At 40.0% G+C, this 19,591-nt stretch overlaps 1 protein-coding gene and 1 non-coding gene across 4 annotated transcripts; both read left to right on the top strand.

Annotated features, from left to right (window-relative positions):
* The first annotated feature begins 1,500 nt into the window (after positions 1-1,500).
* trnag-ccc lies at positions 1,501-1,571 on the top strand. Its single transcript has one exon. It is a non-coding gene; the product is annotated as a tRNA-Gly (tRNA).
* Positions 1,572-3,820: 2,249 nt separating this feature from the next.
* Positions 3,821-17,772, top strand: LOC124878010 (cytotoxic granule associated RNA binding protein TIA1-like). Of its 3 annotated transcripts, none has more exons than XM_047381728.1 (12): positions 3,821-4,246; positions 4,963-5,059; positions 6,076-6,174; positions 6,643-6,697; positions 6,904-6,991; positions 8,375-8,450; positions 8,621-8,729; positions 8,815-8,910; positions 11,249-11,333; positions 13,006-13,144; positions 15,122-15,273; positions 16,420-17,772. In XM_047381728.1, the coding sequence occupies exons 1-12, from the start codon at positions 4,221-4,223 to the stop codon at positions 16,556-16,558; spliced, it is 1,161 nt and encodes a 386-aa protein (XP_047237684.1). In that variant the 5' UTR covers positions 3,821-4,220; the 3' UTR covers positions 16,559-17,772. The 3 variants fall into 3 exon arrangements, with proteins under 3 accessions (XP_047237684.1, XP_047237685.1, XP_047237686.1); XM_047381729.1 differs by having other exon boundaries at positions 3,822-4,246; positions 16,958-17,772; XM_047381730.1 differs by lacking the exon at positions 3,821-4,246 and having other exon boundaries at positions 6,076-6,169.
* Positions 17,773-19,591: the final 1,819 nt, after the last annotated feature.

Below are 19,591 nucleotides of genomic sequence, written 5' to 3'. Positions count from 1 at the left end.
GGGAAGGAAAAAGTATGGCAGAAAACGCTGCACAACGAGAAGAGGTGACCGAACCCTGAGGAAGATTGTGGAGAAGGGCCGATTCCAGACCTTGGAGGACCTGCGGAAGCAATGGACTGAGTCTGGAGTAGAAACATCCAGAGCCACCGTGCACAGGCGTGTGCAGGAAATGGGCTACAGGTGCCGCATTCCCCAGACCTGGGCTACAGAGAAGCAGCACTGGACTGTTGCTCAGTGGTCCAAAGTACTTTTTTCGAATGAAAGCAAATTCTGCATGTCATTCAGAAATCAAGGTGCCAGAGTCTGGAGGAAGACTGGGGAGAAGGAAATGCCAAAATGCCAGAAGTCCAGTGTCAAGTACCCACAGTCAGTGATGGTCCGGGGTGCCGTGTCAGCTGCTGGTGTTGGTCCACTGTGTTTTATCAAGGGCAGGGTCAATGCAGCTAGCTATCAGGAGATTTTGGAGCACTTCATGCTTCCATCTGCTGAAAAGCTTTATGGAGATGAAGATTTCATTTTTCAGCACGACCTGGCACCTGCTCACAGTGCCAAAACCACTGGTAAATGGTTTACTGACCATGGTATCACTGTGCTCAATTGGCCTGCCAACTCTCCTGACCTGAACCCCATAGAGAATCTGTGGGATATTGTGAAGAGAACGTTGAGAGACTCAAGACCCAACACTCTGGATGAGCTAAAGGCCGCTATCGAAGCATCCTGGGCCTCCATAAGACCTCAGCAGTGCCACAGGCTGATTGCCTCCATGCCACGCCGCATTGAAGCAGTCATTTCTGCCAAAGGATTCCCGACCAAGTATGGAGTGCATAACTGTACATGATTATTTGAAGGTTGACGTTTTTTGTATTAAAAACACTTTTCTTTTATTGGTCGGATGAAATATGCTAATTTTGTGAGATAGGAATTTTGGGTTTTCATGAGCTGTATGCCACAATCATCCGTATTAAGACAATAAAAGACCTGAAATATTTCAGTTAGTGTGCAATGAATCTAAAATATATGAATGTTAAATTTTCATCATGACATTATGGAAAATAATGAACTTTATCACAATATGCTAATATTTTGAGAAGGACCTGTATAACAGTGGGTTACATAAAACGACTCGTTAGTTCATTCCCCTGCGCAAAACACTCAGAGACCAGGTTGCATGGAAAGCCCCTGTAAATATCAAAGATTCTTCATCTTAGATCTTTGCATTGTCATATGACACAAAAGACTGTTAAGTGTTTTTCTTCTTTACATCCATCAGTTTCTTTCATCATTGTATCAGATGAAAGAATATCATCAAAAGTTTAAGTGAAAATAAAAAGGTTTAAATGTGTCAGCTTTATAAAGACCCATAAAGAAGCTAAAAACAACTTCAGTAAAAATAGTTGGAGCAGTAATATGCAAACATGCCAAAACTACTACCACAATCACCACGGCCTCCAGCCCAGGGATAGATGGGTCAGGATTTCTCCTCACTACTTCTTTGTATCTGCGCCGCTGGTGTAGTGGTATCATGCAAGATTCCCATTCTTGCGACCCGGGTTCGATTCCCGGGCGGCGCACGTAGTGTTATTTTTCTTTTAGGGGAAACATTGTGCCACTGGTTTAAACGAATGTTGTGGGGATGCCCTTGATTAAAACAAAACACATATAAAGAACACATATAATGGTACAAAAATGACAATGAGCCCCATGTTTATGTTTTCTGCGGATGCAAACATAACTAGAAACCTGCAAGCAGCTTTGAATGCCCTCGCACCCCTCAGCGCAACTCGGGCTGTTGAGCGACCGCAGGAGCCTGGCATCACCTCATACACGCCACATACGATGACACCGCGTCACTTCAACACGTCGCCAGTAGGTGGCCCTTTGAGCAACATGTCATATGATCTTCGGTCATGCAGAGTTTCAGTCTGGCAAAAAGCATTCAAAATTTGGAGTAAATCGGACCTTCCAGATGGGAGCTGCACTCACTTGTTTGTTTGTGGGCGGGGCTAAAACGACATCATCAATTGACTGTGTCAACATGTCCATCATTAAGTCATGATCATGTGTACTACATTTCAAGTGGATCCGATGATGTATGAGGGAGATATAGCCCTTGAAGTGTCCTAGTGGGCGCTGTTGATCCAAATTTCAATGTAATCCAAGAGAGCTGTTTGGGGGCTGACAAAGATCAAGCATATTCAGTTTGGAGTGAATCGGACCATGCATGTGTAATTTAGAGGCAAACGTATGGGCGTGGCGTGACATCAGAATTCGCCACGCCATCATATTCACACCCTCCAGCTAAAGCAGTCAGTACTGTCGACTGGCTAAGACCATCATATTATCTGTTACTTGGGACAGTTTAACATTGATAAGGTGAAGATCATCAAACATTGATTCTCTAAAGGAAAAGGGGACACTTCCTGTTCACAGGGGGCGGGGCTTCGATGATGTCAGCATCTGACCAGTGAATATTGTTCAGGCCTAGAGGCAGATCAATCCCAGAAGCTTTGATGTGTCGTGACTTTCTCCTTGTAGGAGTTATGTCAATTTAGTCTTTTATGGCGAGAAGTCATATTTTGAGGCGTGGCCACGCCCACACGCTTTCATGTATCAAAAATGTTTTGATAACTTTTGATCCCCAATGCCTTAAGAGTATACTGCGTGATTTTCAAGTCTCTAAGTGAAAATCTGTAGGAGGAGTTTGCTCAGATATGTGGGCTAGAATCGCCCAAAAAATGGTAAAAATGGCAACTTCAATCCAAAATGCGCGACTTCCTGTGGTGTTTGGACCAATGCTCCAATAGACTTTTTTGTAGGTCTTGAGAAGTTACATATGTGTACCAAATTTCAGAATTCTCGGTCAAAGCATGGCTTGGGGGTGATTTTTTAAAATTTTCTAGGGGGCGCTGTGTACGAATTAGGCCACGGCCACCGAATATGTCATCAGATCTCTGTTGGGGACTGGAGAAGGATCAATCACATTGAATTTGGTGCAGATCAGATGATATATGTGGAATTTAGAGGCAAACGTATGGCCATTTTATGAAAAGTCACTGTGCTTCAAACGAAGTTAGACCCACTAGTTATCTGTCTTCTGACACACTTTCAAGTTGATTGGGTCAAGAGGGTCAGAGAGGCACCTTTCCTAGTGAAAAAATTGACTTCCGGTTCTGAGGGGGCGTGGCTTTGATGATGTCAGCATATGACCCCATAGGATCATCGGGAACCCGAAGGTCCTCCTTCATGCCAACTTTGGTGTGATGTGGAATTTTTTTGGGAAAGTTATTGCAATTTTTAACTTTCAGCGCGAACGCCAAGTTCGTGGCCCGGCCACGCCCCCTAAACATAGCCAAAAACTCACGATTTTGATAACTTTTAATCCCCCATGCCTTAACTGCATGTAGACCAAATATGAACCCGATAGCTCAAAATGCCTAGGAGGAGTTCGTTAAAGTTCGAGGTGAGTAAAAGTGAAAAACTGGCAAAAATCGGCCTTTGACCCAAAATGGCCGACTTCCTGTGCATTTTAGGGCATACCCCCAAGAGACTTTTTTTCTTGGTTTGAGGAGTTCTAGCATTGTGCCAAGATCTCCACGACTTACGGTTCGGCCTATCTCACGTTTGGGAACGTGGCTAAGTGGTTTGGCCACGCCCACTGACGACGACATTAAAGAACGAAAATTTCACGCGGGGGACAATTTTGGGTAAAATTTGGTGAGTTTTGGGGCATGGCAAAGTCCCCATATTGCCCCGCCAAAAGTCCCCGGAAAAAACAAAGAGTAAAAATTCAAGCGATTACAATAGGCCCTTGCAGTTTTCCTGCTCGGGCCTAACAAATAACCACAAACTGATTCATAGGAAACTATTTATTGCACAGTTTCATTTTACGAATAGTAAGAGTGTGAAATTGCAGTAGATGTCAACAGATGTGGAGGGCACATCTTTGAGTGCGAGAAGGAGCGCTTGATTTTAGCTTCATTTCAGCGCGCTGCTACATTGACGATTTTGACGCGGCTCCTCCGCCATCTTCAACTTCCTATTGTTTGCATCAGACGGAGAGGGGGCTGTGTACTGCGTGCGAGAGACCAGGGTAGGAAACGGATTTCTCACTGAACAGAAGATATAGCCCTTGGGCTCTTGGTCTCTCAGGTTCTGTCCAGACCTGTTGTATGTCATTGGAATAAAGTCCCCTCCCAGGACTTGACCACTGAACCCCGACGATGGACGACGAACAACCCAGAACCCTGTGAGTAACTGTGGCCCTGTCTATGTCCCGGAATGCTCGGGCTTCGTCTAGCTTCTGCAAAATGTTTCCACGTTGTTACAATTATGAAGCTGTAAACCTTTGTCATTTGACTGACAATATTTTGTTTATTTTACTTATAGTTCCTCTCGTCAACTATTTATATTGAAAGTCACAAAAAATATTTGTAGGAACACCGAATTAGGGTATTATTTTCAAGTCTGAATAAATGGTTGGGTAACTCACTTTGAATTGAAACTGAGTAGCTAGCTAGACTCTGCTACAATTAGCTAAAGATGGGACGCCATTTTATTACATTTATCTCAAATGTATTTATATTTACAATTACTGTGGTGTTTGAAGAGAAGACATAACGTGTGTGTACTGGCGAGACTTCAGAAAGTATGTTTTGAGCCAAAACGTAACCCGAGGCCTGAACCGGTTAGCGAGATCTTTAGCCTAGCTAGCTGGCAGACGAGCCACGTCAACGCGCTCACAGAGCACACTGGGCACCCCTGACTGTGGGGGCGACCGTTTTCCGAGTCGCTTGTGGAAATCATAAACTATAGTCTTATTTAATAGTAACTCATTTTCGTTATTCTTCTGATTACATCCGAAATTGCTGCTGTTGTTACCCCGGCGAACTAGCCTTTGTTTGCGCGCTACTTCCTGTTTGACTGGGACTCCGTTCACCCATCTCTCTCTCTCTTTGCTTGTAGGTATGTAGGAAATCTGTCCAGGGATGTCACCGAGCCCCTCATTCTACAGGTCTTCCAACAGATAGGACCTTGTAAGAGCTGCAAAATGATTAATGATGTAAGTGCCGTTTGTCCTGTATATCTACATCTCTAGATCAAGATCAAGATATTGTTCACATGATGCCTACAAAGATCAAATACTAGTGGTACACAATCCATGATCAGCTGATACCAGTTTTAGCTCATTCCAAGTTCTTTTAACCTACTGTAAATAACATTGTTTTCAACTATTGGTAAATTGAAAATTGTAACCATCTTTACAAAATGTTTATTGTCAAATTAAAAACGTTTTTATTTAAAAACAGGACCAGGCTACAGAGCGGTCTCACAGTAAAATTGTCCAGGTTATTAAACAGAAGCATGCATACAGATATAATCCAACTAGTTTTACTGGGCAGTTGAGCAATCCTGTAATCAGTCAATATCAATATGGGGAGCAGAGGCAACATCACCAGTGTGTGTGAGAGAGCCGTCTGCATTACCCAGCTCTAAGTTAAATGGGATGTAGCTTTTTTAACTACAGGCATGATATCAGGGTGGATATTTTAAATCGTCTTTAGGATCTTACAGTATTGGTTAGCCTTACTAACTGCAACCCAGAAGTATGTGCAGGTAATTGGACACTTAATTGTGGGTTTCCAAAACTCTGTCAAGATTCCCAAATCTAGCTTGTTCCATGACACATAGAACTGGACCTTTAAAAGTGATACAACGAAGCAACTGTGTTGCAATAAGTTTACTGTTCTCCCTTTGTTTAACTACATCACTGATGCTGAAAATAACTAATTTAAATGTCTCACAGTAACAACTTCCACACTAAGGAGTGTAATAGTTATGTATGGTGCATTTGCTGATTAGGAAAACAATAGGATTTTTTTGGTTTCTGACCAGTTGGCTGATCATGGCTAGCAAAGCATAAAACTGGTCCTTTTCTGTCATTTTTCATTGTCTCTCTAGTATATACCTATGACTATTATTCAGTTGTAGCAGACCTCACACACCAGGCAGCTGTGTGAGTTTTTTTACAATGACTGAATTGTTAACTTATGATTAGTACTATTTTACTATTGACAGACGGCTGGAAATGATCCATACTGCTTTGTGGAGTTCTATGATCACAGGCATGCTGCTGCCTCATTGGCAGCCATGAATGGAAGGAAAATATTGGGTAAGGTAAGCTATCGTATCTACAGGGTGAGTGGGGGATGGGAGATTAAGTCTATGGGCTTTTCAAAAGAAAAGTTACACGTGTATTGGATTAGTCATACAGAACATAAGAATAGAGCTGATGAATCTGTTTGTTTGAATTATGAGTACTGTAAAATATATACTTGCTTAGTTGAATGTGTTTCTTGTCTGGGTAAAATATGAGAAATGAAATGATGAACCTTGACATAATACAAGGTCCTTACAAATTTGACAGAATAGTGTAATGTAGCAAAGTTATCTAGAGTAGTGATGTAAACTGTTAACATTGTATTCTGCAAAGAGAACAATATTTTTAAATATTAAAGTTCTTAAAGACATGTTCTGATTTAATTGTATTTTGGTCCGTCTTTAAGGTAGTCTTATTGTGAAAGTTTTCATTTTTGATGTAAACACACCCCACCTGGTGCGTTCCTTCTCTGTTGCTGTCTGCAGGAGGTCAAAGTCAACTGGGCCACAACACCATCCAGCCAGAAAAAAGACACAAGTAGTAAGTACCAGTCTCTGTATTTGGGGATGTTTTTTATTCATCATATTGGAAATGTATTAAGTAGTAGAAAAGAAATCGAATGGTAAATCAGAGAATGACTTGTAAATGCCAATGTGACCACATTATCTGGTATTTCTGATGTTGTGTGGAGAAATCGATATTTCTGGAAGGTAAATGGCTCAACTCAAAATATTTTCCCCTTCCAGATCACTTTCATGTCTTCGTTGGAGACCTCAGTCCAGAAATAACAACAGAAGACGTCAGAGCTGCCTTTGCCCCTTTTGGCAGGATATCGTAAGTGTTGAGCATAAAACTGATTGGCAATTTTATTTATTTATTTGTCTTAAATGAGGGACAGACTGCTCTGATACCAGAAGGCAACACAGCATCATTTCCTGACAGACTAGTAATACTTGTAGTGTAAATAATGAGTAATAAATATAATGTTTTGAAAGTTGTAACTGTAAAATGCTGAAATAGGATTGTGAATATAGGTTTTGAGTATTTATCAAACCATTGTTAGTCCTTAATAAATGTAACTATGAGGCATATTGTACAAAGAAGGACATCACTATATGAACAGAATGAAAAAAAAAACATGGTTGTTAGAGTCAACCTTTTTAACTTTTGAGAAATTAATTAGCTATAATACTTGGTATGATGTAATTATTTTGTAGAGAGGACATGCAATGGATGTTATACCTCCTTTAGTGCATACAGTGCTGTTCAGAGGTCTACATACACTCATCATGGCCATGCATACTGTATTTATTTTAGGCTTTTAGTTGCATTTTACCCTTCTTTTGGCAGGGTTTCACGCACAGCTTTAGTGCCTTACAAACAACTACAGGGGAGACAAATCTGAATCATTGTGGATTTTCATAAGCCATACAGAGTTCACATTTTACATCCACACTCAAATTCATACATAAACCCCCACAAATATTTGGATAAATGTTCCTCCGCAAGTTGCACCCATTCATCTGTTTGTTGAGTGGCAGAGTTGAGAATATGGATAAAAAACTTGTCAAATCCTCTCTGCCATTGCCAAACAGCTTTTAATGGAGCCAATGTGATGTAGGGTAGCATCTCCCTGACTGGAAAAACAAGGCTGGTCACCATTAGGGGTGGTCTCATTGCTGTGAGATCTGAGAATGACATTTTCTAACTAGTGGCAATCTCATGTCCACTCTTAGTTAGCAAGCTCTATCCTCCCAAATGACAACATAGAAGGCATTTTATCAGAGATTACCTCTGTAATTTGGGAATGGAGAGAGTGGAATGACCTGCCTGCATGCCGGACCTTTACACCGTTGAACTCTGCTGTTTATGTCAGCACACAGCAATGGCTGGCTTGTGTCAAATGCTGGTTGAAGAATGTGACGCCATCCCAGAGCAGTATGTGACCAACATCAGGAGGAGTTGTTAGGCTGTCATCCAGTTAATAAATGTCATGGGTGTAGCCATCTTCTCAACTCTGCTGCTCCACTCACAAATGCATTTCCTGGGTAATGTGCCACCATTTAAGGGGGAAATAAATAGACTTTGTAACAGTATAATATTTGTTGCCGAGAAGCATTGTTACGACAAAGAATGAATCTGCTTAGTGTTTTTTGTGCTGTATGTGTATGATACTGATGTTGATGGTGTGCTGCGGATTGTGCTTCTTCTGAACAGAGATGCTCGTGTTGTGAAAGATATGGCTACAGGGAAATCTAAAGGCTACGGCTTTGTTTCTTTCTTCAATAAATGGGTAAGGAGTCATTATTGTGTTCCATCTAATGTAGATGGTCAGCATCTTAAAAGCAATATTGATCTTCAATAAGATATACCTGAGCGTGTTGCTTTAGAGAGCTTTGTCGTTTGTGCATTTTAATTTTAATTTAGTTGGATTCTAGTTGACAATCTGATTGTTTATTCTAGGATGCAGAGAATGCCATTCAGCACATGGGGGGTCAGTGGTTAGGTGGCAGACAGATACGGACCAACTGGGCCACAAGAAAGCCCCCTGCTCCAAAGGCCACCTATGAGAGTCAGTAGAAACACTTGTTCTACTTTGGTTTACTTGGTATGTTGATTTGACACATTAATGTAAGGTTTGACATTTGCCCTGCCAGATAACTCCAAGCATCTATCCTTCGATGACGTCTTGAGCCAGTCAAGCCCCAGTAACTGCACTGTGTACTGTGGTGGGGTCAGCACAGGACTCACAGGTTGGTAATGCAGTAAGCAAACACCACTGGGAATTTAACTGTAGTTTAGCAGTTTTCCTTTTAGTACTTCTTAAACGTGGGAGCCGCCTATATAGTTTCTGCCTTTTTAGTTACAACTATAATGTTTAAAAAAAATGTTGTTCATCGACAAACGACTCCTTACATTGAGTGTTTTAAGTATGGTTTAGATGTGACGTTTTGAATCACATTATCTTCTGGAAATATTTATAGAGGTGAAAATGGAGCCCTCCTGTCCTAATAAATTCTGCTCATACATCTTCACTTTCATGCCAGTGGCTGATATTTGTGAGCCATTGAGAACATAAAGTTTTGCCGGACTGTCAGGAATCGCCTTACCGTGGTTTAAATCACACCTCTCTGACAGAACCGAATGTTTCGTTGGAATCATGTGAGTTATGTGTGGTGTCCCCCAGGGATCAATTTGGATTACTGCAATGAGCTTTTTACAGGGATCTCCTCCAAAATCATTCAAAAATTATTATACAGTATATCCGAAATGGTGCCACAAGAGTCCTCATGCAAGTACGCAAATACGAGCATGTCACACCCATCCTATACTCCCTCCACTGGCTCCCAGTGCCATTTCAGAGCCAATATAAAATTCTTCTGCTCACCCATAAATGCATCAGAGGTCACAGTCCATCTTATCTACAAGAACTCACTCCACTGCAAACCTCCACCTGCACCCTCAGACCATCCAGCTGCCGGCTCCTGCAGGTCCCTCCACCAGGCTCCGAACCATGGAGGACAGAGCCTTTTGCTCAGCTGCACCCCTCTGGAAAAGCCCCTCTCCAGAGTCTGGAATCTTTAAAATTGGACTTAAGATATTCCTGTTCTGCATCCTTAATTCAAACCCAGGACATCATCTCTCCTGGATCCTTGGTAATACGAGGGAATCCAGAGAAACAGTGCCTAGTTTTTGTATTAAATAAGGTTTGCTTTATTTTTTCTGTTAGCAATAAAAAAAAATCCTGTTTGAACATGCAAAGTATCTTGTCTTTACATATTTCCAAATCTGGATCTCTAACTTTTTTGTTTCCTTTTGGAGAGGCATGTGTCTGTATGCTGTTGTTTCTAATGTTTAGGTGATTTCAAACATAATTTCCTTTTTTACAGTTTCATAATATCCAAACTAAACAGTCCTGTGTGTAACGTCAAGCTTTCATGTGTGTCTGCCTTTCACCTTTTTGATAATACAGAATATTTTGGTGTTGCTCTCATCCTGACAGCTTCTGTGCTATAAAAACCTTACACCCTTTGAGCTGTAGTGTCTGCCTTAGTAATAGAGACCCCTAGTCCTCTTTGATAGTCAATTGATGGTGTAGATTATGAAACCTGGTTCTCCTGACGATTGTCCAATCAAAGGTTGCCAAATAATTTCTGTAGTAAAAAAAATCGTGTGTATTACTTTACACAGCAGCAATCTAAATCTGTCTACGTTCATAATTTCAGAGCACCGACAACTAGACTGGTCATTAGAGCTGCATTCCCCAAACACAAACTAACTTAATCAAACTCAAGTCAGATTTATCTAAAACAATTTGAAAGCAGCGGATGTTAAACAAAACGCTGTTAAAAAAACATAGGAAATATAAAAATAAACCAGAGAAACAGATTTAAGAAACAGACGAATGGGACTGCAAGTAAGGCTTAAACAAGTACAAACTTGGCAGACAAAGACAGAAAACCTAAAGAACGACTTCTTGTTTAGAGTCTGGGTGGAGGAAGCAGACTGAAACGGTTGTGGCCCTAAGATAAAAGTACATGTCTTAGAATCCAGACAGATGTTGCAGGAGGAGCTGACCTTGTCTAATTATGGGTCACATCTAATTGTTTAAGATGAGGGCGATCTCTGTATGTGTGTGTATAGCTAGCTAAAGCAACTGTCGAGCGTTAACCAGTTTAACTTCAGTTACCGCCGAAAAAAGACTGAAAACATGTTCAGTCTTTTATAATATGTCACAATCCCACTGCAGCTTTTTTCTTTAAAAAAGACTTTCAGAAATCTCTAACAATTTTTAATAAATATATGTATTAAGCTATGCTGTTAAAAACTATATAAAAGTACCATTCAATTTACAGCAAGTCAGTCTAATCAGCCTGTCGATCTAAGGAAATGACATAGCTACCTCTAGAAGTGTGATTGTACTTAAGAAGCTGTGAACCTTTGGGTGCATCTGAAATTTCGCTGGTGCATCTAGATGATGAACAAAAATGTGCACCAGCTAAATAAGTTTGTCTAGAGCCCTGCTGGTGATTATTTAAAGACCCTATTGATCACCAGATCAAAGTCATTAATGCTTCTCTCTGCTTTCAGAGCAACTGATGAGACAGACCTTCTCCCCATTTGGACAGATCATGGAAGTCAGGGTTTTTCCAGATAAGGGCTATTCATTTGTGAGGTATGTGAAATTAAGCAAGACCACAGTACGCTCCTTGTACTAGACCTGCTTTAAGAGACAATACTTCATTACGACTATGCATGAATAAGAACAGGTTTTTCAGGTCTCTGCTGCAACTTGGATGCATTAGTTGTATACAAAGAAGTGATTATGTTCTGCTTGAGAGCATTCGGTCTTTCTGATGCCTGTTATTTCTCCTTTGACACAATCCTTTTTTATTTTTTTTAACCTAGTGGATAAGTGTATACAGTTGTCTTCAAAATAGCAGCAGTGTGTTTTTAAAACTGAGTAAAGCTCAAAATCCTTGGAATAGTTTATATTTCCATGCACTGGGAACACTGTACATTATATTCTAATTTAAACCAAGAAGAAAATATCTAACAACCTTTTAATTGTTTTACAAAATCGGTGTCTGCATTTTTCTTTACAAACTCATATGTACTGTATAAATAGAAAAATCTTAGGATTTATCATTCCTGTGAATCACTAAACTAATATTTAGTTGTATAACCACCGTTTCTGAGAATCTCTTCACATCTGTGCTTCATGGAGTCGACCAACGTCAACCTGCTCCAGCCCTGGATGATTTGACAACATTCCACAGTCCCTCAGCATTTCTTGGTTCTGCCTCAGAAACAGCATTTGTGAAGTTTTTATTTGGATTAAGGTCCAGGGATTGGGCCGGCCACTCCAGAGCTTTGATTCTGTTGGTCTGGAACCAAGGCGCTGCTCACTTACTGGTGTGTTTGGGGTCGCTGTCTTGACGAAACATCCGTTTTAACGGCATTTCCTCTTTGCATAAGCAACAGGGCCTCTTCAACTATTCTGATATGTGGAAACTGATCCATGATCACTTACATGTGATGAGTAGTAAGAGAAACATTCCCATATCATTATGCTTGAACCACCATCAGTGGACTGTGGCTTCAATTCATTGTTTGGTGCTCTTGGACCCAAAAATAACAATCTTACTTTCATCAGTAAACAAAATGTTTCTCCATTTCTCTTTAGGCCAGTTGATCTCTTCATCGCATCTTTTTTTTTTTTAAAAGAAGGACTTTGCAGGGGCTTGTCTATAGATTGGCTTCACAGTATTCAGACCTTCTTTGATCATCCTGGAGCTGGTCGTAGGCTGAGTCTTTGCCATTCTGGCTATTCTTCCAATGATTCCACTGGTTTAAAGCATCGGAGATCATTTTGGCAGAGCTGCCTATCATTTTCTGCAATTCTTTGTACATTTTCTCGTCTCCAATCAATGTCTTAAAGTACACTGTTCTTCTGAGCAATCCATGGAACGACCTGTTTTTGTCAGATTTTTAGAGAGAAACGCATCATCTTCTTTAAATAAGGACCACTTATTGACACGTGCTTCTTCACAGAATCAATGACTTCAGTAACCGAACTCCACACTGCTGTTATTTTGAAGACGCCTCTTTCAATCAATTATTTATTATTATTACACTGACTCAGGAGCGTGCATATCATGCATGTTGGTTCTATTGGTTTTTATATGACTCATAGAAGGCAATTATTTGTGATGTGTTCAGGTGATTTCTACCAAAAGCATTGAATGAGCTGGTTAGTCTAGTTGGACTGCTGTTATTTTTGAACATGGCTATATGAATAGAAATAGCTTCTCTGTGGTTCATTTCTCCAACTATTTTGTGTTCAGGTTTAACTCCCATGAATCAGCAGCCCATGCCATTGTGTCTGTCAATGGTTCTTCAGTCGAGGGCCACATAGTGAAGTGCTATTGGGGTAAAGAGACGCCAGACATGATGAGCTCGATGCAGCAGATGTCAGTCCCCCAGGTAAGGCTTCTGCAGAAGAGCAGCATCTCTGCCAGTTGCTGATTTGTTTGCAACCACAATATGAAATGCTGGTCCAAATGTACCTGGTTCCTTTGAAGGTTAGAAGAGTTTAGCCTTTTGTAGGTAGGGGTTATTTAGGTCAATTTAGGTTAATGGAAACCGAGTTAAAGGAAATGTAGACTGATGTGGGAATTAACTACTTTATTAAATATATTTGTTTTCTAGCATCAAAGGCTTGTATAAAGTGGGCTTTTACCTTATTACTTTTAATAATTTTCAAAAATGCAGTCTGTTCGTGAACAAACACTACATTTAAAAACTCTTTACCTTTGAAAAAAGCAGCAGATCTCTGTTTTGCAAGATATGTGTAAATCTGAACAAGGCAGAAGTAATTAGTTTGTAAAATACTTGAAGTTACAAGTTATTTTAATTGTTAAATGTAGAGCTAAATAGAAAGAAAGTAGCCCATCCAGTGAACAAAAACAGTCTGAGTATAAGCCATATTTAGTTGAACTAATATAGACCTGGACAATTTTCATGTCTTTGCATTTCTGTTGCATAACATCTGATGCTTGATGTCAGGAAGTAAAAGGCAGGATGAAATCAGTGCCTGCAATGGTCTTGTAGAAAATAAAATGAAATAATGTAAATAGAAAAAGGACCATGGCATTACCATGTCGAGTGATGCTATGTGATTCACGGACTTCAGTGAGAAATTTAGTTGCATACATTGGGTAAAGATGGAGCATCGCAATATATGGCAAATATATTAAAATCACAACATTAATATGCATAATATTGATATAGCAAAACACTGTTTGGAAAGAAGTAACTGTTGGGGATTATTGTTCAAGTGTCATCAATTAATACTGTGCATGCAGAAAACTGGGTCAGCTGGTTGGATGGAGTCATACTGCACCAGATGCTCACATCTGATGGAGACGACCAAGAGGGCAGGAATTTTGTGGCAGATTTCTGCACCAACATTTTTGTTAAACCTTTACCCTGCTGATGCAGATTTTGGCTGATTCCAGTTTCTCTGAGAACTATAATACAAGAAGATATTAGAAAAGCCTTAAATATTTTTGTCTAGCCTTACTGCCATCATCAATCATTAGTTATTTATATTAGAAGCAGAGAGCAGTCACTGATTTACAATCAGATAAATGATTTCAAACTGTCTTTAGCTTCTTTTATTAGTGATTGGTGGAGTTAGTGTTACTAAAACAGCTGTTTCTATGTGTGTTTTCTGGAGAATGTCGATCCTTAGCTTTGAGATTTCCAAATCCACCATGTTCCCTAACAGACAGAGGCTGAAATACTAGAAGGATTAAACAGCATATTTGCTGTTTTCCATCGTTGTTGTCATAATCTGATGAAAGACTCACTCTAACGCTCTCTCTTGCAGCCTAAAGGAACTATAAACAGCCCGGTGTAGAAAACAGTTTTCTGTTACGCTTCACTGGTTTCTAAAATGAACTCACATTTACGCTTCTTCACTCATTCAGTTATTTTCACTTAATAAAAAAATTGCATTTTGACAAAAATACCCTTCTTCTACCCGTAGAAATGTTGTTAATATTAAAAAATACTGCCAGAGGTATGAATACGTCCGGGCTTAGCTGTAGATTGGACTGAATTTGTACTATTGGCTGTGATTCTGAGCTAGAATGTATTTGAATAGAATTGGATTGAATAAATAACTGGATTTAAATTTGACCCATTTGTCCTGCAAAGTGCCTGATGATGATTGTTGTGAATTAGTGCTATGTAAATAAAATAGAATTATTGAGTTCTTACTAATTATTCAGTGGAAATGGATATTTCTGTTGTGAAAGGAAAATACTTACAGGGCACCTATTTCAAGGTCCTACATTTATTTAGCCTAAAGAAAGTAGAGCAATATCAACAGAAGTGTGTGGATAGTGCTGCAGGATTTCATGTCTTTCATACATCCTTCTGTTTTACACCCTGCAGCAGAACAAGATTGGCTTTGCGGCAGCCCAGCCCTACAGCCAGTGGGGCCAGTGGTATGGCAATGGGCCCCAGATCAGCCAGTATGTCCCAAATGGGTGGCAGGTCCCCACCTATGGCGTCTACAGCCAGGCGTGGAACCAGCAGGGCTTTAAGTAAGTAGCATGGCGGGCTCAGGGCTGCTCTTCACCATCTTCTCCTACTTCAGCACAACAGGATTCACCTTCAAGACTGGGGGAGCAAGAACCAGCTCTAGCCACGGGAGGGAGCAATATCATGCCACCCAGCCTGCTCCCTCCTGCCTTCCTAGACACTCCCCTTCCTCATCCTCTTCCTCAGAAGATTAAGAAACAAGCAGTCACCTTGATCTGATCTGAACTGAAAGTTTGACATTAACACTTCCTTCAGGGTTGTATCACTGCTCACTCTGGACGGCACATTCTGGTATTTCAAGAAGTTTGTTACGAAATGTGTTTGTCTTTTCAATTTTCCCCTAATAAATTCTAAGCAGTGCATTTAAGAAAGCAGTTTAAAAAGATTTTTCTTTGTCCATTCATACTGTGGAATTTTACATTTTTCTTTATTAAAAGTCTATTTTTCATGATTTGGTCGGAATATGAATGTGGCAGTCTGTGGGTTTGCAGAATGTGTTTTTAGATGACCTATGTGCAGTGCTGTGTGCACTCAACAATAATAAAGGAGAAGATGAAAGTCTGACATTGTCTAACAGCTGTATTAATTGATTCTATTTAAAGATAAAAGGGGGATCTAAATGTTAAAATGTAAACAGAAATCTTGAAACTTGAAGGTAAATTTTCTCATGTTCACATGCTGAACTTACATTTAGCTTTATTTCCTGGTTGATGGGATTTAAAGTGCATCCTGTGACTCTTAAACTATTTGTTCACATGTAGGAGTAAGCTATCCCAGCTGAAGAGGACATCATTATTGTGTGAAATGAGGCCCTATTTGTCAGGAAGGGGGGTGGAATGGATTATTTATCTTGCTATGCTGCTGTGCTAAGTCTGTATGCTTTTTGTCTGCTTGTCCACCCATCAAATGAAACCTTCTCTTCCTGTACTTCTGTTTAATTTTGTTGCAAGCTTCACGTTTTTTTGGGTTTTTTTTTTTAATCCAGCCTTTTTCACCTTCACCACCTTCTTGTCCTGACTCTAGCATGTTCAAATTCTAGTAACTCTTAACACGAAACATCCTTTTGGTTCCCTTTCGCCTTGTCTCTTCTAACCTGCTGGCATTTTCTCTTTCTCTCTCTCCCTTCCCCCATTCCTCTTCTTTTGCAGTCACTTACCGGCCAGTGCTGGGTGGACTGGCATGAGCGCCATCAGTAACGGTGGGGTTATGGAGCCTACGCAGGGATTGAATGGGAGTATGCTAGCCAACCAGCCTGGTATGGGAGCCGCAGGATACCCCACACACTGATAGGTGGACAGGGTGGGAGATTTGTCAGTGAAGAGCCTGTTATTGGCTGCACGGTGCCCTGCAGGGATGTTTAACACCGCCCCAGTTTGTGGCAGGAATAAGACTCTTTACAGGATGTAGAACCTTAAACAAGAAGGTTGACATCTGTAAAATGTAAATGGATTTTCATGGGGTGGGCAGAGGGAGGGGGTTGAGATAACGGGAGCCAGGGAGCAGCGATTTGACCCACACAGGTATTTACACCCATTAGTGGTGGGAAAACTGGCCATGATCCAGGGGTCTTACCTTTTTAAGTTGACTGTAAATGAGTATAAAACTGTAAAGAAGAAACTTTTGACATTTTTTTTTTTCTTCTGGGTTTTACAAATTGCTTCCATTTTCACGTCTTTTCTTCAACAGCCACCAAGAGGTGGATCTCCTTCCCCCCCCAAGAAACCGACTCGCACCATAATTTGTGAACTGAAATATTTGAGAAATGGAAATGATTTTTGTTTATTTTCTTGGATTAAATCAATTGCAGGGATTGTTGTCACTGCTGTTTCTCTAAGGGCAGGTAAATATTGCACAGCTTTTTTCCTTCTGTTATACTCGGCAGACAGGTTTGGTTACAAGGAGTCTCCTTTTTGCATTCCATTTCTTCTCTCCATGTGTAAATAACCATCTATTGATTCATTTGGAACAATGTATGTAAAATGCTACTGTTTACTGTGGGTGCTTGCTTTCAGTTTTGATAATTCAACAGTTGGCTCCAACATTGTACGTAGCAGAGTGGCACTATTTAAATGTGACACTGGTACAGTGAACACAATTCTTCCATGCAGGGATACAACAGCATTGCCATGCAGTGCATACTTAAATCTAACAGAGTTCAAATGTTAAAAGGTAAATATGTATGTTTGAAGCTTTTTGGGTTTTTTTTAAGTATATTGGAACGCCAGTATTTTATATTGAAACTGAGTGGATTCAACCATTACACTTGCTCATTTTGCCAGAGAAATGGGGAGGCCTACATTGTAACTGTTGCCTTATAGAGCTGGTTTCTTTTAGCTGACAAGATACCTTTTAATTAGGCAGTGCCTACAGACCTTTTCAAACCCTTTTTGTTTAGAAAGGTGTTCAGCCCTAAGAATTGTTGACTCTGCTACTGTAATCAATGTTTCTTTCTTTTTTTTTTTTGCTTTGTCCAATTAAAATGCTAATGCACATATACCACACTGCCTGCATTTGTTTTTTGTTTTTTTTGACGGGGTTTGTTTCAGTACTTTGTAGAACCACTTTTTGCTGCATTTACAGCTGCAGGTCTTGGGATCTCCACCAGTTTTAAACTGAAACCTTTGCCATTTCTTCTTGCCAAAACGGCTCCAGCTCCGTCACATTGGATGGTACATGGATTTTAAGATTATTTAGAAATGACCAGAAAATTGTTGGATTTTTGTATGCATCCCTTTTACTCTGTTTTCTCTAAATCCTATTCTCCAGCAGTCAGATTAGAGCATGAAATTCTGTCTCTGGCTGAATTTATTATGTGGGTCAAAAATACTGAGAAAATGGCAGCAGGCTCCTGCTTTTGTCATTTTTCATTGCTTTATTTTAGACATCTTGACACTATCTTAATATGGTCTTGTGCTGTTCTTTATGTAGCACCATTGCAAACTTACCAAGACATGTCTATCCACCTAAGCAGAGGCCAAGCAAGGAGAGCATTATCAGAAAAGCAGTCAAAAGGCTCCTTATGCTTAGGAGCTGCTTTTGTTCCAGCACAGACAGGGAAGCTGGATGGAGCTGAATACAGGGCAATCCTGCAGGAAAGCCTGTTAAAGGCTGCAAGAGCCAGAGCTGCCAGAGCTAAAATGTAACGGTTTAGATCAAAGCATATCCATGTGTTGAAATGGTCCAGTTAAAGTTCAGCTTAATCCAACTGAGAATATGTGACCGGACTTGAAAGCTGGTGTTCAGAGGTTCCCAGCCAATCTGCTTGAGTTTGAAGAATGAGCAAAAAAAAAAAAAAAAAAAGGGTAAAGGTTCAAGTAGGAACAATTTTACAAGCCACTGTATTCATGTGGTGTTTGTGTTTGGTCAAAGTTTTAAAATGTTTGACTTCTGAGATGGAAAATATTCTTTCATTACAATTCACCTTTTTTTTTAAACCGTAAATTTTAAATGAAAGGTTTATGGATACTGATTTTCTGCTGGGGAGAAATTTGGTATGTACTTCAAGCTACAAGTTGTGTGACATGATGGTGAAAGTAATTCAGACTTGTGAAGGTGTTGCCAGCAATGAACCCAGCTCTGATGAAGACACTCACCATAGTTTTCTAATGCAGGTAAAGGGCTGGTGATAAAAAAGGGCAATGAATAAATTTCACTTTATGGACAAAATTGTTGGTACCCCTCTGTTAATGAACGATAGTCACTGAAATAACTTGAACGTGACAAAAGTAATAACGCCACAATTCATATTGACAAGCCACAAAGCTGGGAAAATGTCTTTTGGACAGATGAGATAAAACTGGAGCTTTTTGCAAGGCACATCTGAAGCATACCAAGAGGAGAACAGTCCTACTGGAAAAAATACGGAAAATCAACCAATAAAATCACACATTGCTTTTGAATTTTGGTTCAACAGAATCATTTAAAAAAATCAACTAATGAAACAGGCCTGGACAAAAATAATTTGGCTATACTGACATGTTGAACTAAAGTGTTTTCAAACTTGTAATCAGTCAGTCTGCTATTTAAAGGGTGACATGCTGTGTACTAAACTGAACATGGACCACAGGATGCAAAGGAGAGAGAGTTGTCTCGGGAGGTTAGAAAGAAAATTATTGATGTCTGATTTTCATTGGTTGATTTTCAGTAAATTTTTTATTTTTTTTTGTCAGTTTAAAGTTATTTCAGTGATCATTGTGGGTTTTTATGTTTATTACCAGAGGAGTACCAACAGTTTTGTCCAGGTGCAGCTTCTCCATTTCTCTCTGACATGTTCAATACCAGCTTCTAGGCCATGTCCTGTGTAGGGATGGCATGATACAA

Source organism: Girardinichthys multiradiatus, chromosome 12, assembly GCF_021462225.1.
Source record: "Girardinichthys multiradiatus isolate DD_20200921_A chromosome 12, DD_fGirMul_XY1, whole genome shotgun sequence".
Lineage (NCBI taxonomy): Eukaryota > Metazoa > Chordata > Actinopteri > Cyprinodontiformes > Goodeidae > Girardinichthys > Girardinichthys multiradiatus.
This window is presented reverse-complemented; position numbering and strand designations above follow the sequence as displayed.